The sequence below is a fragment of the Neophocaena asiaeorientalis genome, unplaced genomic scaffold (genome assembly GCF_003031525.2).
Source record: "Neophocaena asiaeorientalis asiaeorientalis breed wild unplaced genomic scaffold, Neophocaena_asiaeorientalis_V1.1 scaffold7, whole genome shotgun sequence".
In the NCBI taxonomy this organism is placed as follows: domain Eukaryota; kingdom Metazoa; phylum Chordata; class Mammalia; order Artiodactyla; family Phocoenidae; genus Neophocaena; species Neophocaena asiaeorientalis.
In genome coordinates, this window is record NW_020185337.1 from 5,721,222 (window position 1) to 5,746,901 (window position 25,680).

The 25,680-nt window shown below is 38.2% G+C and overlaps 1 protein-coding gene across 1 annotated transcript in view; it reads left to right on the forward strand.

Moving 5' to 3' along the window:
• Positions 1–23,783, forward strand: part of INPP4B (inositol polyphosphate-4-phosphatase type II B) — a 480,337-nt gene extending 456,554 nt beyond the window's left edge. Inside the window, exon 25 of the mRNA XM_024736048.1 lies at positions 22,946–23,783. Coding sequence (XP_024591816.1) covers positions 22,946–23,120 — 175 coding nt within the window. The 3' untranslated portion in view covers positions 23,121–23,783. The remainder of the gene's footprint in view (positions 1–22,945) is intronic.
• Positions 23,784–25,680: the final 1,897 nt, after the last annotated feature.

Below are 25,680 nucleotides of genomic sequence, written 5' to 3' on the forward strand. Positions count from 1 at the left end.
CATGTCTCATGGACCCCTCGGCCAGGGTGGTTGGTAGGGGTCTTCTAGGCAGGAAGAGCTTTCTCTCTCCTACAGAGGCAGGCCTTCTGCTCGCTAGATCATCTGGACTCAATATTTTCCTTGGCAGCTAAAAGAAAAGTTGCTACAAGGAAGTTAGTCTGTACTCCCCATAGATGTCAACCTCTCCTCCGAAGGAAAATGCTTGGCAATCCGATATTCTTGCCATGCCCTTCCAAAAAATAAATAAATGACTACTGAGGCAGCATTCTTATTCACATATAAAAGAAACCTTTTGTGCCATTATCCTCGTGTGGCCTTATATCTCTGTTAGTACCAAGATATCTAAGAGCAAAATATAGTATTTCAACTTAGGTCAAAAATTTTATTGAAGAAGGCTTCCCTGGTGGCGCAGTGGTTGAGAGTCCGCCTGCCGATGCAGGGGACACGGGTTCGTGCCCCGGTCCGGGAAGATCCCACATGCCGCGGAGCGGCTGGGCCCGTGAGCCATGGCCGCTGAGTCTGCGCGTCCGGAGCCTGTGCTCTGCAACGGCAGAGGCCACGACAGTGAGAGGCCCGCGTACCGCAAAAAAAAAAGGGAAAAATTTATTGAAGAATCTGAACAAGTATCTTAACATGTTTTTTTCCATATATCAAGACATATACCTGAGGTCTAGAATGTGTTTTTCTGTTGAACCCATGTGGAAAGGGAAGCTAGGTATCTTCTAGTCCAAAACTTGGCAAAATCTTAGGTAGGTGAATATAGGCTAATAAAGTAATTATTTCTTAATCTAGATATTGTACTTAAGTCTATACCAGCCCTTTAATTAAGTTTGGTGGAAGGTTTTTCAGTGGAACGTTCTTCAGTGAAAGGTTCTCTGCTTGAATGTAACATGATGGTTTGCAAGAGCAGGCGTGCTGGAGTAAGACAGGACATTCCTTTCTTGGGCCCGAACTGACTCCACTGTGAGAAGATGTGCTTCTCTGAGCAACAGTGAGAATTTAAACAGAAATGACTGGGACAAGGTTAGATCCCTGTGTTTGAGGAAATAGTCTAAATCCGCTTCGGAGAATAAAGCCACTTTTTTTTTTTTCAAAATGAATTTGGCACCCTTGTAAGACTTATGACCCAAATAAAATAACTAAAATGAAAAAGTAAATTGCAATGAACTTTTTTAACATTACTCTTTGACTTGCTTTTGAGGCCAAAGATATAGATATTGAGCAATATATAAGTGTATATATATGTCTATAAATTATTTAATATTTGCTTCGCTTAGACCTAATTTGATCTTGTGTGTAAATTACACCTTGATTCAGATGACCCAATCATTGTGACTTGTGATATACCCATTCTTACACTACTCTTTCAACAACTATGTTTAATATTAAGTAAAAAAACAAAAACAAAATTCCATCGTGTTATCTTGTCAAAATGAGACAAATTGAGAAACGGAAACTAACCATATGTTGACACGTCAACTTCCCCCAAATATGCCGGAGTACTTACTTTGCTCATTACTTTCATGGGTTGGTGAAGGACCACCAGCTTTTGGTACAGAATAAAGTGTTATTTTTCAAGCCTTGATTGTTATTCTCCTAGAAGTCAGTTTTCAAACCACCTCCATTTCTGTGCACTTGTAACTTTTCATATTGATGATATTTTAACACTGAAACATTTGGAAAGGAATTTAGAGATTACCTAGTGACCCTGCCAACCAAGGCAGGAATTCTTTATACAACATCCCTGACAGATTATCAGCTAACCTTTACTTGTGCATTTCCAATAGGAGGGAGGTTGTCACTTTGTGTATCAACCCATTCCATAGTCGGACAGCTATACATTTTATAACATTTACCTTCATGTTAAGCTGAACTCTGTCACTCTAGAACTTCCGGGCATTAATCCACTCATCTGCCTAGATCAGCATAGAGTAAGTCAGTATCTCCTTCCTTTTGTCAACCCTCAAGTATTTGAAGATGGATGCCATGTTCTGCTTAATTGTTTAAATCCCTTTAAGATGTAAAATTACATGCCACTCCTTCTGCCCTTCCTAAAATAGATTGCCACCATCTCTCAATGCATTCTTTGTTTTTATGGCCTTCATAAATAACTACAAACAGAATTAAACACCATGTTCTAAATGGAATATGAACACAGAGTAGAATAGGACAAAGGTCTGCATATCCCTCCCTCCCTCCCTCCTTCCCTCCTTCCCTTCCTTCCTTTATATAATACTGACTATGTACCAGACACTTTTCTGAGCACTTGACAAATACTGACTTCCCCAAACTTTATTTTAAACCTAAGGATTAAGTCTTAAAATGAGGAAACAGCGCCAGAGGGGCTCAGTGACTTGTTCAATGCCTCACAGCTAGCAAGCGGTCTGAGGCCATCTGACTCCAGGGCCATGCTTCTAACAGCCTAGGCTGTCTCTCTTGATCTATATTTAGCTCTTTGTTCCTGGATCCATAAACGTCATGACCTTTATAAACGAATTTTGTCTCACTGTGTAATAAATTGAAACATGTAGTCCTTTATAATATATACTGCTGTCTAACAAGCTTTCTCCCAAGCTCTACTGGGATAATTGATATTTTGTGATGAAATGTAAATGTATATATTTTTATTCTTGTCAACCTTACCCATGAGATAAGTATGGTGGCCCAAATAAGTACGGTGGCCACATTATATATTTCCTATGCTTTAAAAAATGGGGCTGAGTTTTATAATAGAACATATTTCTAAACAATGATATCTAATTACTAGGTAATTTAAGGGCTCTTTAACCAGACATCTATGTAAATAAGTAAACAAATGAATATTTAAAAGAGAGATTTCATGGAGACAGTCTTTTTGGGCACAGTGAAACACCTACATTGAAAAATCGTGCAAGGTACAAAACCAAAACTTTGTCATGTACATAGCATGTAATGACTCTGGAACCAATTTGTGGTTGATTGTTTGTCTAACCAGACCACAAAGTCTTAACCAAGTTTGCAAGGTAGTGAAATAGACAATTTGGACTTGGTTGAAGTTCACTTCAGTTCCCCACCGAACAAGCAGGGCAATGATGTCAAAGAGAACAGGATATCAGTGAGGAGTTGCAGTTACAAGGGACCTGCATTGTTCCTTTTTCTCATAAAAGCCCACCCAAAGTACAAAGCGGGGAAAGTGAAGTGGACAGTCAGACCCCTGAGCTAGCTCAATTTTGTGCCGTTGGCGGGCTGGAGCCACGTCTCCCTCAAGGTGTGTTTACCACCACAAAAGGCAAATTTACAGCCTGATGATGACGTGCTTCTTTGCTGTTTCTTTCTGCAGCACAGGGCCTACATAAGCTGTCCTTGGTTGACCAGAACCCTAGCCATTGTTCCTCCCAAAGTATTTCATTTTATTCCAGGTCATTATTCCACTATGGCAGAAGCCGTTAACTCTAAGGAATTGATGGTTCTGAGTACTCTCTTATATCAAAGAAGAAAGCAATCTTTGAGTGCATATTATTTACTAAGCATAATGCTTCATGGTAAAGAGATATATATATAGATATAGATATGAATATGATGTGCTTCTTGTCCTCAAAAATCTTCAAAGCCTTTTGGGAGAGAATCACATGCAAATAAATAATGGTGGATTACGTTTTTATGGTATTGTATATAAACTGCTTTTGGAAACATAGTTAAGGGAGCAGTTAATTCCCAGAGAGGTGAGGGGAGGGGAGTGTGGGATACTGTCGGGGCTTCAGAGAGAAGGTGACCTCGGTATTATTATGAGACAAGTAAATTAAGAAGGAACATATTTCACCCACAAGAGACACTGATGTTTCTTAAGAAAAAAAGCTCTTGACTACTCTCAAATTTTCAGCATGGTTTACTAGAGACCTAAGATTGGCATATATTGACAGTAAATATAAAAGTAGATTACTTTATCAAGCTATGACTTCTGAGAAAGCAATGACCTTAGAAAAACTAGAAATATGAGTTTTATAAGTATCCAGGTTTAGGAGCCCCTGTCCCTCTGCAAATACATAGGTTTTCTCCATGATTTTTAACCCGTCTGCACCTTCCCCCTTTATAAGTGGCTTCGTCAGAATGAGGCAGCCAAGACAGTATATCTGGGCTAGAAATCTGTGATACAAACCAAAACCTAATTTCTCCCATTAGATTCAGTTTTATATGACCTCCTTTCAATTCTTGTAAACATCATTAATACTCAAATTCACCTCCATCCTTTATTCCAAGAACGAGGAGAAGCTTGTGTTAGAGCCAGACAGCTTGCAATAGATAATCATAATTGAATTTTTGTGCAAGAACCCTCCCCATTTGTTGTAACACTAGACTAAGTTTTTTCAATTTTATTAAAAATATTACTTCTGCAAAATAGAATTTCATTTTAGTTTTTCTATTCTCTTTTTTAAAATCTCAAACCCTTCTTGCTGAGTATCTCATTCATAATTGTTAGGCGAGAGTGGTATATGAATTCTGTAGTGCTTTAAACATAATATTGGACTAGAAAGTAGCTAGTCTCTTGAACTATTGGAGACTGTTGGAATAGAGAGCAAATTGGACCTAAAATAGCTTCCTCAAAGATGTTCTAAGGAAAAAGAATTAAAAAGCACGATCTGGGGAATAATAGCCCAGTGATAGAGTAATGTTTATTTTAAAATCGTTTGTGAGTGGGACACAGGTGGGTAGATTAATTGCCTCCTTTCTGCTATTTACTTGTACTATTTTCAAGAACTTAAGAGGCATTATCTCATCAGCTTTAAAGTATATATTAGAATCAGATAAAAGATAGAAAATAACCTCCCTATTTGACAAAGACCTGCTTTACTTTATGAATTTGGGGTTGATGGTTGTATTTACCATAGCCTCTTCCATATGAAAAGTCCAGAGTTCATTTGTACCTCAAAGTTGTGTGTATCATTATAAATGACAAGAAGGAATGCAGAGTTTAAATCTTTTTTTAGGTGCTTCTTAGAAATCTGTGATTGTCAGTATTAATAGTGGTCTATTTAACTATCAATCCAACGATAATGCACTGTGCTGTTGAAAATGGATACATAATAGTTAGCTCCATGGTTCCTGTGACTTTGGAATTACAGATGCACAGAGTGGGTCCACAAGCAGTATGAATTGAAATAATGAGACCAAGTCAAGAATCTAAAAAGTTCAAACTAGTGAATAGGATCTTATACACACAGGTATATACTTGGTCACTCTTATGTCACAAAATGCTTAGTAAGCCATCTTCAGCTAGTGATTATAGTTAAAATTAGATGATTGTGAAGCATGCATGCAAATTCAGTATAGCAGATCATTCTGAATAAAGTAACACAGATGTAAAGACCTTCGTCTATTCCTATTTTACAAACAGTGCATAATAAAGATTATTATGCTTATGTATGTTGTTATCTCCATTTCCTAAATACTTAGTACTCGACAATGTCATCATCTGTCTGTGGATATATTTAAGCATGATTTAGGAATCCTTTGTGACTACCCAGCCTCCTATAATCACAGCACTAGTTTTAGTAATAGATGGGAAAAATATTAAAATAAATGTTGCAGATCCTTAATACAGGCAAGCAGACACCCACAATTAAGTTAGTTCTCAATAAAAGAAAAAAAAAGGGACTCTCTGGACTATCTGTGGAATAATCTGATTTTTAGTTTACTGTGTGTGTGTGTGTATATAGTGAACGATGTCAAACTCTGTGTTTTCAGACCCAGAGGCAATCACTCTATCATCATGAACCATCTTCCTCTAAGCGGCACAATAAGGATAACAAAACCCATTCCAGTCTCAATTTGAGTTTAATTCCCAGCTGGAACTTGAAATGAGACTGCAATGAACTTGAACCTGCAGCAGTGATTATCTCATACGTGCATATAAAAGTGTTCAGATACAGAAGCAGTGTTTCCAGATACTACACTGAAGGCATTCACTTTTGCAGAAACAGATGAAAACTGGAGTGTCAGACTCCCCAAATTATTACACTGGCCACAGGGCAGCCAGCAGGTTTTGTTCTCTTTTACTTTCTAGATAACAGGATGACAGAATGATGATAGCATGATCAGAGTATTTTTTTAAATGACCTGTAGAGCTACATTTCCCTCAGAAGTTTCTAAATTAATGCATAAAATGTCAGCAAATGTTATCTGAAGAAAACACATGAAGGCAAAGGTTGATGATGTATATCACTAAGTGCATTTAGCAATACGTTGATTAGAATTATAAAATATTTCTTAAAAGAAAGAACAGATCTCCCCAGTGTCTAAATAGTTCCCTAACTTTTAGGAAGACACATTCATTCCTTTGGCTGTCATAGGCATCATTTAGTATTTTATTACTAAAGCACTGAATTCCATTTTGTGAACATGGATGAATGATTGTGCCTACGTATGCATTTAATAAGCCAGAATTCAAGTAGGAATAAGTTAAGCCTCCACTAGATGAGGGAATGGTTGCTGGAGTTTATGTCACCGGGTAAAAAAAAATCGACACAAGAAAGACCTGAGTTGGGGTTCGTACTGTATCATTTTTACTCTCTGGTAGAGAGATTGCTAATTAGTAACTCACTGTCATTCCACAATTTTCTACATGTAGGTTATCTTCTCCATGATTTCTTAGAGATTGAAAGATGTGGGTAGATTCTGAGTTAAACATTCAAGCATATCTAAAGTATTTTTTGAGAAGCTGGCCCATGACTACAGGTGCAATTTTGACTTTTCTTGGTGAGAGTGTGGTGGCCCGCCACCGGGACAAAGAATATGAGTCAGGATCTCTCATGCTTCTTAATCAGGTACCAAGGTTGGCACTACTATCACCAGTGTCTGGAAACACACAGTTTTCCTTTCTATTAATAACACAGCATGTTGGCATCTACTTAGCATCTGCTTTGGATCAGGCATTACCATTTCTCACAAAACCCCCTCCCCAGAGTGCCTACTAGAAACTCATCCTCTGTGTAGAATTCATATTCATGTTGAAACACACATCTGATCAGTCCCCTCCTATGTGCTTGAGAACATGTCAGTGACCCATCGTGTGATCACTCATTTCCTGGCCTTTTCCTTCTCCACAGCCCTTTTCCTCCCAACCCCTGGGTCCTTGAAGCACTCTGTCCTTTGCACGCACTTTAACAAAAATCTACGGAGTGACCTCCTGAGAAACACCTGCTCAAGTCCAAGAACTAGCATGTTTCTGGCTCCCCAAAGCCCCCAACACATTTATATATTGATGTCCTAGGAAAACTCCACTATAAAGAAGCTTGACTTTTGTTAACCCAGTGCTACGCATCCATCGGAACTCATGGGACACAGTATGGGAAATTCTGTCTTAGGAAACTAGGCAATTTAAGCACTGTAAATTTTGGCCAGTAGATAAGATAAAGGCATTATTTTCAAAATGATATTTAATGAAAGCATTCAATGTATTCTTTGACTGTAGGAGTTTTCAGAGAATTAATGTTATTTTATAAATACATACCTTTTAAAGGAGAAGTAGAGAGAAGAAAAAGAAACCTCTGTGTTTAATTTATACCTATATGCGAGTGCTTTAGTTTATATTTATTAACGTAGAAGAACATGGGTTATACTTAAGTGATCAGGTAGCAATTTCTGGAGAAACAAATTTTAAATAAGTAATTCCTAGGGAATAAATGAACTAGTTTAATAATAAAAGAGTTTCTCTTTAGAAACCATTATGCATTTTAATAGCTTAGTATGCATCCAACCTCTTAATTATCGTTATCTAAATTGAATACTTATAATTATTCAAGGTATAAATATTTGAACAAAAATCCAAATATATATTAATGATTTTTGATTGAAAGTATTATAGCAGAACATTATTTGTAGGGAGGTGGACCTAGTCATACAGAGTGAAGTAAGTCAGAAAGAGGAAAACGAAGAGCTGATTCACTTTGTTATAAAGCAGAAACTAACACACCATTGTAAAGCAATTATACTCCAATAAAGATGTTAAAAAAAAAACATCAGAATTAAATGGTTATTTCAGGTAGACTACAATGAATTATAAGATTGAGCGACTCAGTTCTTTTGTTATATATGGTTAAATTAAACACGGACTAGAAACACAAGAGAAATAAACACCATAACGTGTAATAATAAAAGCAAGCAAGCAATATTCTACAAATAAAATATCTTTTGGTTCCAAAGAATCAAACTGTCCAACAGCCCATCAAATTTGTACTTGTAAAGTTTAGAAAAATGTTTAGAGAGAGTAATACAATATGCATTGTTAGAATGTATAAATCATTAGAACAAAGTATTATTTGAAATAATTCTTAAATACTCTTTTCTTAAACTCATTACTGTGCACTGCAACTTTCATCGAGATGATTCTTCGTTACATTGTATGTTTTTCATTAGCCATTAGTAAAAGACCTTGTAGATTATTTCATTGCCATTTATTCAATAAATAATTAGCAATATATGTAATGACACCAATAATTATATCTACCATTTATTGAGCACATAATATATGTTTGGTATGCTAAATATACTATACGTGTACGTGTTTGTTTATGTATATGTGTGTATTTAACTTTCATATTAACCTGTATGTGACAATATTATTATCATCTTCATTTTAAAGATGACAGAACTAAAGTTTAGCAAAATTAAGTAGCTTGTCCAAGTAACGCAGGTAGCAAGAGGCAAAGACAGATTCAAACCCAGGATTGTCTTACCAGTATATGAGCAGAGTGCTATAAAGAAATATAGAATCACTATGTAATATGTACGGTGCTATCTACCTGGAATTTTTTTAAAAACCTAATAATTTATAGAAATAGGAATCCATAGGCTAATAATCTGTATTCTGGCTTTCAATCAGCTGTTTACTTTTTATTAATCTTTCTCCAATGGGAAGTAGTGAGAGCGACAGCTAATTCCTGTTTTACTAAAATGTAATCCATTAGGATACAATTCTCTAAAACTGAAGGATAAGCGTCCCGATAAGTTTTAGCTTCTTGTTTCCCTATAAGAATCTTAGTTCGTACCTAGATTAACTTTGGGATTTTATTTATACAAAGTCAGGCGTCCATGATCCCCTAACCAATTTCTTGGCAACTGCCTTTCAATGAATTATTTGCTTTTATTTAGAGGAAGGAATTAAAAGAATGAAAGTCAGGATTTTAGCCATGTGGCTCTGGAGCTCAACAACCTGACTAAAAGTCATAAAATCAGCTCCTAAATCAATGGCACAAGGATATGATCCATGGACATTCTGTTAACTGATTTGTGATTTGGGGTAATTAGATAATGTCACCTGGATTGTCTTCCATATTTCTTAAGACTTTACCTTTTAATGAATCTTTCAAATTGTCATTTATTAATTTGACCATAAAATTAATTCCTGCCTATTGATATATTCACCTTTCTGGAAAGAAATATATTTAATGTTCACCACATAGCCACAAAACCCATCTTTTAGCTAAGTGCAACACTGCACTAAGTCTTGAGTATCAATCATAGCTTGTATAGCTGGGTTTACTGCTTGTATTGCTTTAGTTTATGGTTTTCCTTCAGAACCTGTCATACATAACATACACTTCTTGATATGATCTCAACTGCTGCTGTTGCTTTTTTTTTTTTTTTTTTTTTATAAATTTATTTATTTATTTTTTGGCAGTGTTGGGTCGTCATTTCTGTGCGAGGGCTTTCTCTAGTTGCGGCGAGCGGGGTCCACTCTTCATCGCGGTGCGCGGTGCGCGGGCCTTTCACTGTCTCGGCCTCTCTTGTTGCGGAGCACAGGCTCCAGACGCGCAGGCTCAGTAGTTGTGGCTCACGGGCCCAGTTGCTCCGCGGCATGTGGGATCTTCCCAGACCAGGGCTCGAACCCGTGTTCCCTGCATTGGCAGGCAGGTTCTCAACCACGAGCGCCACCAGGGAAGCCCTGCTGTTGCTTTTTAATCCCATATTTTCTTCCTAGCCCTTCGTCATTTGACTCCCATCCATCAGGCCACTTAAACTGTTCAGTTGAACATCACTGATAACTACTTCCTTGTCAAAGCCAGAGATGTAAATAACAATCATATTCGTATTAGATCTATATCTCAAACTTGAGTCATGTGTTGACCTCTTTAAGAAGAGAGAATTATTATATACTTTCCTTTCTGACATAAACTATTTTTAGTATGTTACTAACATATAGCCAAACATAAAACCAGGTATGAACTCCTCATGCCTTTAGCACTTATACAACTATAAAGCCAAAACAAATATACAAATTACACAGAACAAAACCAACAAAATTTGAGTTAGCATAATTCCTTTCCTGTGACATGATACTGTTTTGCTGAAGTTAAACTGCATGTGAAAGCAGTTCAGTTTGCCTGTACTTTCTGTGCTATATGATACAATTCTCCCATCACTTATTTTTTTAAACGAGTATAAAAACTTTGGGTAGCGTGTGCCGTTATTTCAACTCGCTGCCCCTTAGACCCAAAGCATCACGAGTGCGCTAGGCAATCCTGCATTGTTCTCTCACTGCCCATGATGATGGCACGTAGAAGTTGGGACCAATATAATCATAAACAGTGATGTAAGGCTTAATTACTTGTTTGTTGACTGAAATTCTTCCATTTCTTCCCTTCGACATGTCTTTGGCTTTGACAGGTTCTCTCTGCCACCCTGGTCTTTTCTTATTTGCCTCACACCTTGATTATTTCAATATGCTCTTTCTTGTTTTTTCTGCTTCCAATCTCTCTACTTCAATCTACCCTGCATAGTATTTTCAAACTAATTTTTCTAAAACCCAAGTATAGCGTGTAGAAACATATAATCTTGTAGTGTCATTTCATGTCCTTATCTCTTTGTTGGACCACGCCTTGTTTCTCTCCTTCATCTTTTCACCATGTTTTAACATAAATACATGCCCCTACACTCTCATTCAGCAAACATGTAACAAACAAACACCACAAATCCTTGCGTCTATCTGTTTTCTTTTTTTTCTTTGTTAATACCTAGAAGTCCTCTCTCCTTCCCTCCATCTCACTCAGGGCTATCCCAGGCACACTGGGATGTGTGGTCGCCCTAAGCCTAAGCCCACACTGAGAACTCTTTAGATTCAAAACCTTTATCTCATTTTATATTGGAGTATAGTCGACTAACAATGTTGTATTAGTTTCAGGTGTACAACAAAGTGATTCAGTTATACATATACCTGTATCTGTTCTTTTTCAAATTCTATATAATATAAAATAAAAAGTTTAAAAAGAGAAAAAGAAATCCCTTTTGAGCACATAGGTGTTTATGCTAATGAGATTTCTGAGACTGGAACCCCTAAAGAGCATCAAGATGGGGCTGGTCATCAGAAAGACCAACAGAATAGAGGATTGGAAGGGGGAGGGGCTGGAAATTAAGCTCTATAAAAACTCTTGAACAAAGAGATTTGATCAACTTCCAGATTGGCGAACACATCCAAATGCTGGGAAGGTGACACACCCCAGTTCCGTGAGGGACCAAAACTCCTTGTGCTGGGGACCCTCTGGACCTCACCCTATTACCTCTTCATCGGGTTATCATCTTCAGTATCATATATTTCATTCATATTGTAGCACGTGAAATATCCTATATTATCATTTTATTATCATTTATAATAAATTGGTAAATTTTTTTTAAAACCCTTATTTCATGTATGGCAATACTACATGTTTTTCTCTAATAATTCTGGGTATGTCGGGCTGCCCTGGGTAGACTGTAAGGCCATGTACACAGGTACTATAATCTACATAGTTTCTGGCGCAATGCAGAATGTAGAAAAGGAAAGTATATCACAGTTGTTAAGAGCACAGACTTAGGAGTCAGGAGGAACCAGATTCACGTTCCAGCTCTACCCCTATTACCAGTGTAAGTTTGGATATTCTACCTAGTGTCTCTAAGTTGTCCCATTTGCAAAATGAATCTTTGTACCTACCTCACAGAAGTGGTGTAAAGGTTAAAGGAGATCATTAGGGTTAAGTGATTGGCATTCGTGAAACAGTCAGCACTCAATAAGTGGTCACCTTTATTATTAACTTTCTATGAGCTTAGTTGATGCTTTATGAATGAGTGTTACAGGAACCCATCCATTAGTTTTCTTCCTTCCTGGAATTCTCAGTGGTTTGTGAGTTGGAACAGCAGCTGCCACATAATTATCTAGAAAAAGGAACCAAAGTACCATAGGGATTTCTGAGGAACAGTGAGATCACAGTGAGTCATATATGGACAGTCTCCAGCTCTGCTCCCTCCCAAGCCCAGGGGCATTTCCCCCAAACAAGGTGCCGGACGCCTTGTCCTCACAGTGTACAAAGCCTGAGGAATGAGAAAAGGGCTCCTTCCTCTCTGTTAGGGATGGGGCGTGAGAGGAGGTTCTGTTTCATTGTGTGAGGACTGAAGAATGTCATGAAGCTAATTGTTCTGCACACAATCCCAGCTCTGCACCCCGTGGACGACTTATGAGTTCTTGGTCCTCCTCCGGAGGCCTCTGCTTCCTCATCTGAAAAATGAACGGGTTGGACAAGGTGATCTTTAAGGTTCCCTTCTAGCTCCAACAATCTGAGTTGAAGAAAAGCTTTAAGCAATTCAGAGGGAGCCTAAACAAGAGGAAAGTAGGAAAAAAGGCCCTTTTTTCTAAGCTCTGGGTCTCCGTGTCTTACTTACGCAATTGAACAGAAGAGGGTCGATACAGAATATGATTTCTGACGGATGTGGAAAAAAGCACAAACCAAATGGATGGAAAAGGAAATTGTGGTGCCCTTAGAATTCTTTTGGTTCTACTAGAATGAGACTACTGACACATTGTTTATTTTAATCAGAGATTTGACTCGAAGCCATTACTACGGTTGGCTCGGAGTGATGTTTTGTGCTCTCCCCGATAGCCATCTGTTTGGCAAACAGCACAGCCATTTCAAGAATTATTGCAGAAAATGGTTGCAGGTGACAGAAATAATGGCTCTGTTAGACTCGATCTGATTATCTGCATCAGTGTAGTTACAAAAGCAGACAGAGAAGGAAAGAAATGTATCTGAGATAAAATACTCTCTCCTGGGTCTTACGACTTATAATTGCTACCTCTGTCTGTCACTCTTATAGGGCAGGTTCAAGATGTTGATTCACCCCACCTCCCCATCTATCATATATATAGTCTCTCATTCATTTGTATTTATTTTGCTTTACTCCAGACCTTTATTACTTTTTACCTGGACCACTGCAGTAGGCTCTTGATTGCTCTTTTCTCTAGTCCCTCACCTTCTAATCTATTTTACACATTTCCTCCCAAAGAGTTTTTCCTGAAGTTCAACTTCAGTCATGTGACTCCCACTACGTAGAGAGTAATGTTCAATTTCTTTAGCCAGGAGTTTTGGGGCCTCTGTCATTTCGGGATCCATCAACTTTTTCTATATCACTGCCCCTTCCTCTTTCTTTTTATTCTTAGATTGTGGACAGTTCAAACTATTCAAGGCACAAAGCTGGTACTCAAAAAATATTGTGAGTACTTAATAAATACTCAAATAAATACTTAAATAAGCAGTCCTGTTTGAGTTTTTAACTCAGCATTTTCCCAACTCATTTCATCACAAATATCTTAGGAAATATTATTCTCATGGCATTGTATTCTATATCCTTAGAGGGGCTTGAGAGGTATAGGTCACAAAGGGAAATTAATCAAGATCCATGGCCAATTGCTTATAACTTAGATTAGTACCAAACCAATTTTAAAAAGGAAAAGAAATACCCAGAATTGAACAGAAAAACAAGAGGAAGCATCCATCTGTATCAGTAGAAGATAGCTGGATGTCTTTTTGTGTGTGTGTGTGTGGTACGCGGGCCTCTCACTGTTGTGGCCTCTCCCGTTGCGGAGCGCAGGCTCAGCGGCCATGGCTCACGGGCCCAGCCGCTCCGCGGCATGTGGGATCTTCGCGGACCGGGGCATGAACCCGTGTCCCCTGCATCGGCAGGCGGACTCTCAACCACTGTGCCACCAGGGAAGCCCCGAGAATTCTAAGTTTTTACCGACGACACAAACATTTGCCACATAGCCCCGTATCATTTTAAAACAATGTAGTTGAATTTCTTACCACAAAATATGTGTTTATTTTAGAAAATGTCTAAAATAGATAAGCTACAAAAATAGAAAGTATCCTAATTTTAATATTCCTGCTTTTGCTATTTCCTGCTGCCCGATTACAGCCAAAGCAGAGTGTGGGTCATTCCCAAGTGCATCTGACATTCTTCTGTTTCCGTGCCTTTCCATGTTATTTACATCCCCCCAACCCCATCCAATTTCTAACTATTGAAATTCTATTCGGCCTTCATCATCCATCACAAAAGTTTATTTCTCTAAGATGCCTTCCCTGATCTTTGAATCCTTGCAGCAGGTATTAGTGATAATATATGTAAAAAGCACTTCGAGTTACACCTTGGGGTTCTTCCTCCTTGGTGGATTTTATATTTTATAGTCTGTCATTGTGTAACAGTTGTGTAACTGTTGTTTTTAAGCCATGCACTTGTTGTATCCAAAAACTACACTCTAAGATTCTTGAATGCCTTTTATTCTCTTTCACAATGATTTTCATAAGCCTTGACTTCCAGAAGTTGATAAAATAAATTGTAGCGATGTGCTATTTGCTTGGGATGGTGGGAATAAAGGGAGAGCTGGGGATAGAAATGGGAGAAGGTTGAAAGGGGGAGAAACAGAGAGACCCTATCCTCCTAGAGAAGATAATGACAATTCCAGGGGCAGAAACTCTAAACTGATTCTTTTGGCGTGTCCAATTCCAAGATGAGGTGGAAATGAATGTGTAATAATGTTGATACTGCGGTGGTGATGTTGATACTGGTCCATAGTCAACTCCATCCATTTCAGATGCAACAGGGATAACCCAAAACAGGAGTTCACCACTGAAAAAGGTTGGCAGGATTTACCTCGCTGACTGGAATCCCATAGAAATGGCGGGGATGGGAGGAGATTGAAAAACCTGAGAAACCCAAGAGATTGTGGCAAAAGAAGATATAGCTGAACAACTTCTTTATGGTTCAGGAGCTTTGTCTCAGTGCTGAGCAGTTGAAAATATTTCCATCTCCTTGCAGATGGATTAGCACCACTGCTATTTTGACAAGCCTGGCTCCCTATGGGAGACGGAGATGCAGCTGGATTTTCATTCTGTAAAAGCTCTTTGGGAAGTGGTTTCAGGATACGACCAGAAGAGCGCATTCGTTGCTTTGCCATTTGTCTAAATGGGTACATCAGGATTTACTGAAACTTAATAGAGCAGCAAGAGTAGTGAAGGTAGGAAAACGGTTTCTGTTAGTACAAGCAAGATGACAGAGGGTCACAGGCAGGTCGCAGCAGTAGAGATGCTGCTAAGTGGTCCAATTGGTGGATGGATGGATGGATGGATGGATGGATGGATGGATGTGGGGTGTAAAGAGGGCAGAAGAATCAGGGAGAACTGAGGTGCTTAACATGAATGTCTGAGAGTGGTGAGTGTCACTTTCTGTGATGCGAAAGAAGGGAGGAGCTGATGTGGAATGGTGGCAGAGGGGGCGGACTCAAGTTAAGATGTGACCTTGAAACTGGACTGAAAGTAAGACTTTTCCTCTGCCCCCTTAGGGTCTCTGGCTGGGCCTGAGAATTAAACTGCCCTAAGACAGAGTAATGGAAGAAAAGCATACACATTTTACATATACATGGCAATTCTCACCAGAAAATGAAGACCCAAAGAAGTGTCAAAACCTAAATACTTTTATACTATATATCATTTATAATATCAATTGGAGAAATAAAAGCAATTGTGGAAAAATAACTGAAATATATGGGGACTCGGGGTGTGGTGCTAAAGGAAGATAAGAATTCTTTCATCTAGCTCTGTTGTATAGAATTCTCTCAGCATTGACTCCCCATATCTGGTGATACGAATGTTTCTTTCCTGCTGGTAGAGAGAGGGCATCTTTCACGCGGGAATTTTATCTCCTGCTTTCAGGAAGAAAAGGGGAGGTCAGAGCACTCCTCCTGCACCTGCTGTTTTTTCAAGTGCCTTTAGCTCAAAATAATCCTCATGCCAATGTGGCATATATGGGGGTGGCATATTCTGCCATGCTTCATTACCTTAAAATGTCTATTAGGCATCCAAGTGAAGATGCAATATATGTGTCTAATTCAGAGAAGAGATGTACGGTAGAGAGAGAAATTTAAGATTCATCGTCATACAATGATAGTTAAGTCACGGGACTGGTTGACTTCTATACTGCCTAAGGGCAGTATATATAGTACAGGAAGGTAAAGTGTGCTGTCCTAAATCCCGGGGGCACTTCAGCATTAGAGAGAGCTAGAGGAGAAAGAGCTGGGACTGAGCAGCTGCACATCTCGTCAAGGTACTTCTTGTCCACACGGAAACTGAGATTTAACAAAAGGAGGGCTAGAGAGGGACATTTTATTTCCCTATTTACTTATACATATTGTTAGGAATGTGGTAGGTGCAGGTGCCTTTACATTATCTCTCAATAATCCTATTGGGTAGATCTTAACATTCTCCCTTTAAAAGGGAAGATTGAAACTTAATCAAATAGATGTTGGGAAGCTGGGCTGATGTTTTTTCCTGTTACACGTTCCTAATGGGTATCTGTTGTTACTGACACCCGCTACTTTCCCGAGCTACTTTCATAATAACATGAGCATATATGGACTTTTATTTTTATTTGGGAGCTAAGGACAGCCCTGCCAGGAAATCTGGCTCTCAGTGGACTTACCTCATTATTCTCTGCCTGGTACTTAACAAGAATGGAATCAGAAGTCTTATATTTCTGCTTGTTACTTTCCTCTTCACTGGGGTATAAAAGTTCTCCCCAATCCAGGAGAGTGCCAAACTAGAGCAGTGAGACAAGGGTTGTTTATATTTTTAAGTACTTTAGCCACAAACACAGTTACAGAATGTTTTAGTGACTAGTCTGGTTTCTTCTCTCTAACTGTTATTTTGAAGCCATTAAAACTAAGTCATCCTGTAGGAGCTCTTGTACAAAGAAAGGCGAATAACACTGCATGGGAAATAGAAAATGAGTTATAGGTATACATCCGCATCTAAGTACCTATTTCTTTGTAGAAGCACCCTATTTACCTGTTTACGAACTAAGGTATATGGTTTGGTTTTGTTTACTTTTAAAATAATTTCCTTAAACAAACTTCATTCCACATTTCAGCTCCTGTCCAACCAGGCTGGTGGAAAGTCAGTCTCTATTATTTTGAGCTTTTCCTCTTGCCACGGGTCTTATCTTGCACTGAAACTTCTGGAAGGCTTGTCGGTATCTGTCATCAGCTGCTGCTGTGCCCATTTCCTATTCATTATGGTATCTTTAAGCCCCTTCATTTCCTTACATCCAAGCCAAGCTCAAGACAAGGGAACCTTTGGCGAGGTGGACCAGTGACTTAGGGAGAGCCTCCCTAGATGCATCTTGTGGCCCTCCATACTGCGCCACTCCCCACCCCACCCCACCCCCCCAGGCACAGACACAGAACAATGCACAGGGATTCACCCTCCAGGCACCAACTTTTGTCCCTTTGTCTTCTCCCCACTGTTTCTCTCTCTCTCTCTCTCTCTCTCTCTCCCCCCCTCTCCCTCCCCGTCTCCCTCTCTGTCCCTCCCTCCCTCCCTTTCCTTCTCCGTTTCCCGCTCTTTTCTCTTTCAACCCTCAAAGATCCTTTTGCCCCCTCAATGGACACCTCATATTCTCTGTCGTAATATTAAAGAACAACAAATCTATTTAGTTCAGACAGCGCTTGCTTTCAGCATTGCTAAAATCCCTGAGGCACATGCCTTATGCTACAGCCTAAAATATAAGAGAGCAAAACACAATTTAATACCTCAAAAATTATTTTACCACTGTCTTACATATTTAAATATAGCAGTCGCATCTCATTTAGCCTTCTTTTATCAAAACAAAATTAACCTTAAACACTTCCTCATAAGCATTTTTCTTTAGCCCTTTAATCATTTATGATATTTCTTTCTGGACCTCATCCAAGTATTCACCTTGTTAAAATTCAAAGATCAAAACTGGAATCAATTCTCTGAAAATGGTCTGATGGAAGCAATTATACTTCAAATTCATCCATTCTCTCTTTCTCTCTCTTTTTTTCCTTTTTAAAGTTTTTTATAAAACACTTTCATCAGTCTTGAGTTGTTTTTTTTGGGCACCTGCACTTTCTTTTCAAAGCTATGTTAAATATTATCTGAAAGTGTCACTACCTGGAGCCTTGCTTCTTCTGACAAGAAGATATTCCTATTTTCCAGGCACTTTGTAAAACTAAAAGAGTGAAATTGGAAGAAGAATGTAAAAAGTGATACCGGGGAGAATTAAACAATGAAATATGTCACTTTTTTTTTTTTAATTCTGAAAGTAAATAAGAATGAGTGAGAACCACTGTCGAGATTAAATACAGTGTCAACATGCTTTGCCTTCTTTGATTTTTGCCCCGTACCCTATTTCTTATTGAACTGTCACCTATTCTATTAGTAGAAAAAATATGCATCTCTAGAGTCAGTTATGTTTTAACAGAATCAAAGAATCACAGGAAGGTAGAGATGAAAGTAATTTTAGAAGTTGCTTAATCTAATCTAGCAACTAGCAAGTAATCACACCTGCCGGTTTCTGAGAGGTAGCGAGAAATCTGTGCTCAAAGGATCACAATCATAAAGTAGAAGGCATATGGTTTTTCCATTTGACAGACAAAGATAAAAATTCCCTGTTTGCTACTTGCACAGGTTTTATAATCCTTTTTTCACCTGTGGAAATAATAATTCTAACCAGTTTGACTGTTTGTGAGGAATGAATAGATAATATCTATAAAGCAGCTATCACATGATTGGATATGATACATGAGAGATCTCTTTCTTTACTTCAAACACTTCCATTGATTTGCAAGTTGCCCAGACTTTAAACTACTGAATCTTTGACTATCTGAACTCAACAACCACTTAACTATAAATGTTCCTGTTCTCTAAGCCAATGGAATTCTTCTCATTCCCGTAGCCTTCAGTCTTTTCCGATTTGCCAGGTTCCCAAGCCCACTGTCATCTTCCTGGTGACCATGCGCTGGTATCCTCTAGTTCACAATAGCCCTCCCCTTAGACTGCTATGTCCAGAAGTGCATGCAGTGCCCTATGGGGAGGACTCCTTCCTCTGAGTGCGATTTTCATAATACTGCTCTTTCTTTTGTAGCAAACTTGTCTATGATTTTGGACGCACTCTATGACCTGGACATTACAAGCAGTGACATAGTCTTATGTCTTCTAAGTAATTTCTTAATTTAGGGGCTTTTCCTGTTGTTGACCTAATGTATTTTGAATTAGATTCTGAAATTCAGTTAAAATGAAGATATCATTTTAAATGCTGCTGGTGATTCAGTAGCCACCAAGGCTAATCTTGATTCTAAGCCAGTGGAAATTATCCCAACCTTGATATTCTTTTATTAAAACTTCCCCTCTGTTTAAAACAGTTGCACAGTTTTTTCCAAAAGTCCTGGAAATATACTTTCAATATTCTAATTATAAATTAAATTTTTGGAAAGTTTTGGTAGGTAATTTGGCATCTAAGAGTATTTTGAGTCATTAAATTTCACACTGGACCTTGATCTAAACTGAAAACAAAAAATTCTTCTCTTATTTTTTATCATTTAAGCAAACTGTGAACCAGGCAAACTACATATTCAGGATCCTTTTTTGCAACTTGCTGTTGTAGAAGCCCAGGCAAGGCCTTTACATTTGTTTTCTCATCTATGAAATGTGTAATTCAACTTGAAGACTTTTTAAAGTCACTCTACATCTGAAGCATCTCTGATTTTATGATGTAGGTGCCACTCTCAAAGCTCTTCTTGATAAAGACCTACATTATGTTCGTTTTTACACCGATCTGCCAGTTTAAAATCTGACACAATCCAACATTCTAGAGCCTGAAACGTGATGCTCTATTAAGATCGATTTATCAGATGAATGTAGACTCAAATAAAGTTCTGTAAGATACTGGCTCTAAAATCTTGGCTCAGCATTTCAAGATGGTGTGCCTATAGCTCCGAACTTGGATGTAACGAAACATGAAACAGTCTCATTTTAGCATGGAAGGAAATCAGCTTTCTCGTCAGAAGGAAAGATTTTTCAATTCAGTTTTAACTGGTAATTTTCCTTTAAGGGAGCTTGAAGAGCTGTAGTGGTTAAAGGAATAAACTGTCAAATAACAATACTATTCATGAATAATTACCCAGCAGGGGGAGATAGGAGGATTCTAACTTTTATCTTTAGAGGTCTGACTGATTTGAGAGGATACCTATAGTGGGAGACTTGTGATCTAGGATACAGCCATAGTTGCTGACAGAAAAGAGGGGGAAATAAGCAAATATCATCAAGTCACACACGTTGGGTTTTATTGAAGGAAATGTCTCCTTGTGTAGGCAGTGATGCGTTTAAGAGTGAGACATTTCCTTTTACTTGTTTCTATTTTAAGTGATTGCTTTGACAGGTCTTTGAAGGAAAAGAAAATCATTTTCTATCCTCCAGATTCAGTAACTGCCCTTAAATGTCAGATCATGTCACATTTTCAGTGGAAACAACATTGTGATTTGCTTCCATGGTGATCTACCAGTCAGTGATGGCTAAAACTAATGACCTTGGATTATCGGGGTACTGTGCAAGGCAGCCACTAATTAATTATTTGTCATAATCTCCCAGGGAGGAAATGACTAATGTTATTACTTAGTACATCCTTTGCATTCACACTAGCAGAGTGCTGAAAAATTCATTTGTGGCCCTGAAGAAATAACCATTTGTGCTGTTCTTAGCAGGAAGCAAGGAAGCAGCCCCAAGAGCACCTGTGTCCCCTCGGTGACATAGTCAGGGCCTCAAGCTCTATGTGCTGTGGCAGGCTTGTAGGCTACGTTGCTTTCAAATTTCAGCTGAATAATAGAATGACTATGTCAGAGGCGTTTTTAATATATTATTCTAATCTCCAGAGATTGCAGTTAGTAAGCAACAAATTAATTCAATTATAAAACTGCCCCTCAAAAAGAAATCTTTTAATGTAGCACTTTTTACTTGGAAGGCATATTCAACAAGCAGACTTGGAAAATATTAAATGTGCTCTGACAGTTGTAGGGCAAAAAAGCCATCTGGTATGAATGAGTCCCCTGTATTTGGAGTAAGGACGGTTACAAGATCCTTTCAACTTACTGGTCGGCCAGTTGTCTGTTCCTCAGCCAGAGCCTGTCTACAGGTGGTCCCACTGGGAAAGAAAGAGTATTTCTATACTATTATTGATAGATTGTGGTTAATATTTAACCTAAATTTGTAATCAGAATTTAATATTTATATTATGATAGATAGATAGATAGATAAATGATATAGGAGACTCTGTACTGCTCTCTTAACAAGGAAAGGAACGAAAGTTTTAACAAGCTTAAGATTTGCTACAGATAACCTTCATCTTAATAATGGACAGGAGGGAGCGTTAGTGAAGATGATATTAGAGAAATAATATTGGACAAGGAAGTTTTTCTTAGTCACATTCAAAGGTATCCATACTTTAAAATCTACTGCATGTTTCCTACCTAGTGAGCAGTAGAAAGTTAAACAAGTAACCAAGTACAACTGACAATAGGAATTATGCAGCCCTCCCTTTCACTCAACAAACCACTCATTTTCCAGATAATATTCTATTTCACTTTGACACTGGCGCCATAGTCCTTAGGTCTTAACCGAACAACAAGGAAGCACCAGAGCCCAGCCCAGCGTGATTGATTTGGTGTTTTAAACTGAGATCGCTGTTTGAAATAATTACCACTGCTGTTTGTCCACATGTGGCCACTGGATGTGGTTGACACCAGGTCAAAAACATCTCTGTGTAGGAGGTTTTCAGAAGCTGCAACTGGTTGAAAGGGGGTCACGGATGCTAAGGGGCTTGTGTAGAAGGTACCTTTGCATATACAGCCCTGTTCATAGACCAAGCAACAGCTGGCTTTCTGCCTCAAAACCTGGAGGAGCTGACAGAGATCAAAAACTCCTTGACAACTGAGAGTGACTGAAATTCTGAATACTCTGAATACTGATGAACTATACCGTAGAAAAGCATTGGTATTTTCAACTTACATCAGTATGGCAGATTTCAGATGTGCCGTAATTGGAACTGCTTTTAAGCCCAATTACAAATGCTTATTTTTCACTTTTACAGAAAATACACAACCTGGAAATTTAGAATCTTTTATTTTTCAACATGTACTCTGTAAATATGGATCTCTTTTCAGATCTGGAGAGTCCATAGGAGATAGATTTGGCTTCATTTTAGGAAGATGAGCAGAACAACATAATTTATGAGCTGAACCGATGAAAGGGTGCTGAGTTGGGTTTGGTTAAACTAGTCTTATGGCTGGCAAGGATGACATATCAGATATTTCATTCATTTTAAATACCAAGCCATTTCCATTAATCATTTTTATAACTTTAAATACGTTATATAGGTACAGTAACAATAGACAGTGTGTTTAAATGTGCCAGACACGTCCGTTTCCTTCACTACATACTGTGTTTCTCATTTCATTTTCCAAAGATGTACTTATCAGATTATTTTTATGGGCTGATCCATATTTTAGTTTTATTCATGTAGCCTTGTCTATTGGCCCCGTCATGCTTCTCTGACTCTTCCTTGTGCATATACATATTCAACCCATGTGAATATCATCATAGCATTTCTCTCTTCCTTTTTGCACAAAAGCCCAGTTGGAAAAAATACGCAGGATGCATTTGGGGCTATTTAGCATAAAAACTTCATCTGAAACTGCTGTATTATATAAGATAATGTGTTGTATTTCAGGATATTTAAGGTTGAGTTTCTTTACTGTGTGAACGCTATACTATTTTCTTTTCTCCCCTAACTCCCCCCCCCCCCCCCCGTTTAACAGCAGACAAACCCAGGGAGCACTGAATGAATCTGATGATCCTGAAACAGGCTGTCTAACTGATAACAAGCCAACTTCTCGACACTTCTATCCCGTCGCCTTGCTGCTTGTCAGCTCACACCTGCTAGTTGTGTGGCTTATTTTAAGTCTTGCATTACTTTTAGCCAAATACCAATAAGTTTTATGTTGTACTCCTTTCTTTTCTACAACTGACAATGGACTTTAAATTATGGGGACAACGCTGTAATTTCTACATTTTCAGAGTCACAGAATTTAAAAAAGAAAAATGTTTGAATTGTAAGTGTTTTATGTGTTTTTCCTAAAATCTAAAAAAAAAAAAGAAGTACTATGCATTAAGTGAATTATTTTGCTCTTTTGTTCATGGAGAAGTGTTTCCCTCTGTTAACTAGCTCAAGAAGAAATTTTAAATTCCTGTCTTTGGCATAAGACAAAGAACAGAATCCTGAAAGCTTGACGTTCTTCATTTCCTCTTCCTCTTCCCATTAAATTTATTTAAAGAAATTAAGACTGAATTTGCACAAACCCTGAGACCCTGAGACAAGTCCTAGAGATGTGGGAGGTTCCAGACTTGATTTCCACTGTGCCGATCTCATTGTCGCCATCAGCTGATAGAATCTTCTGTTTGATATCTTAACCTGTTAGTTCTGTGATTTCTTTCCTGCAATTAACCCTTTTCTGTCAAGTAACTTTCTGGAGAGAATGGCTATTTATGTTTTGTAATTAAATGAACCCGTTTGTAACCATGGTTTGGGTTGATTTGGCTCTCAGAGTACTTTTCTATTCTTTTTAACAAAGTCTTGTTTGTGTCTCGATGCCCCATTTTCAGCACCTGTGACTTTTGTACTGTCTGTACACAAGCACTCCTCTTGATAAAGCTGAGACTTGGACCAGGCTGTCTGGAAAGCCATTTTCCTCTTCGTTGCACAGCTAAAATAATGCAGTCAAATAGAGATGAAACTTTCCTTTAAAAATCTATATGGCCAGACTTAATAAATTAAATGCCTTATTCCTAGAACCTACATCCTTAGGGCTATGTGTAGATGTTCATGTGTTTTAAAGAGACTGAGAAATTCATTTGTGGAAAAGTTATAAAAAGGCAGATATATTTATGAAACGAAAATGAAGCTGTATTGTGGAACAAATTATATTTAAAGAGTTTATTAAACCTTAAATATATGTTAAGAGCAAAGGGACTCTACTCATCTTTTTTCTGAGGGCAATAATGGTATTGGGCCTGGCCTAGGATTTAATTTTGTAAGATGTATCATCATTTGTGAAAAAAAAAAAAATGTAGAGTTGAATCTTTGTTATTTTTACTTGGACTGTTGCTGCAACTCTGCATTGGACAAATAAAGCATATTTATTTATTCTGTGTTTCATGAAGTTGTCCTTTTTCCCCTTCCACCAGAGAAGGCTGCCGCATAGAAAATGTACTGAAGAATATCAAATGCAGGAAGTATGCTTTCAACATGCTACAGCTGATGGCTTTCCCCAAGTACTACAGACCTCCAGAGGGGACTTATGGAAAAGCTGACACCTAAGTTTACCAACATGTAAATAAACAGGAACACAAATACGCTTCCGCTGGATAATCTCTACCTTTTTTACGTTTTCATTGTCATGAATTTGTGGAGGGAGGTGATCAGTGATATTTGCCCAAATCTAGGAATTACTTGAATTAGTTACCAGCATACGACTCTGAAAGAAATCCATTAAACAAACCTTGAATCATATTGCGTTTCTAGGTCTAAGCTTGTATTGATTCTCGCTGGTTGAGATCAGCTCAGAAAGTGTACATTTCATTCATGGGGTATTTTAATGAAAGGCATTCTGAGAAAAGCTAGGTCGCTACAGGGGACCTGGGGGTGATTCAGAGAGTGGCCTTCTCCACTCCAAAGCTATGATAGAGTGTAAAGGGAAGAGAGGCTTTGAGATATTATTCCATAGCCTTTCTCACAAATAACCTGAGAGCCCATTTTTGGGCTTTAAAAAATATTTTTCTAGTTACTTGAGACTAGGGAGAGTTAACTCATGATTTTGACTACAGAAGCAGTTTATGTGTGCTTGTAAGGACTTTTGTCATCCAGTGGAGGTGTGACAGGTCCTCCTAAACACATAGATGGACAGTGTTAGTAAAGCAGTAAAAATACTTTTCAAAAGCATAGTATCTTCTCAAAACTCTGACTTAGGTTCGATGGCCCCATCAGCCTGAACTTTATGTAGTCAAGTTCATGAAAAACTGTAAAATATCTTTGAGGTGTTTTCTAGCAGTCATCTTGGTATAGAATGTAGATGGTGTAAGTATGCATTGTCTAGCATCGATTAGTATACGTGAATAAACCTTTTAAAACATAGGCCACCATAACTAATGATAAACCAAAACAATTATTTCTCTGAAATGGAATTTCACATTTGCCCTTACTTAGTAAAATAACACTGAAAGTTTTCCAAAACTCCAAATCAGAAGTTGCCTTAGAGATCATCGTGTATAACGCCATTATAAATGGCTAAATTAAAGCACAAGGAAGATATACCCCCAATTACCCAGCTAGATAATTTTAGAACCCTGGTTACAGTCTCTTCTTACCTTCTTAGCTTGTGGCTTGTCTGTTCTCTAAATTGCCGCACTAAATATATACATGAAGATTTGGGAAGAATGCTAGTTAGTTAAATAGAAATTGGCATTTACTGCTGGAATTGAAGCTTGGAGTATAAGG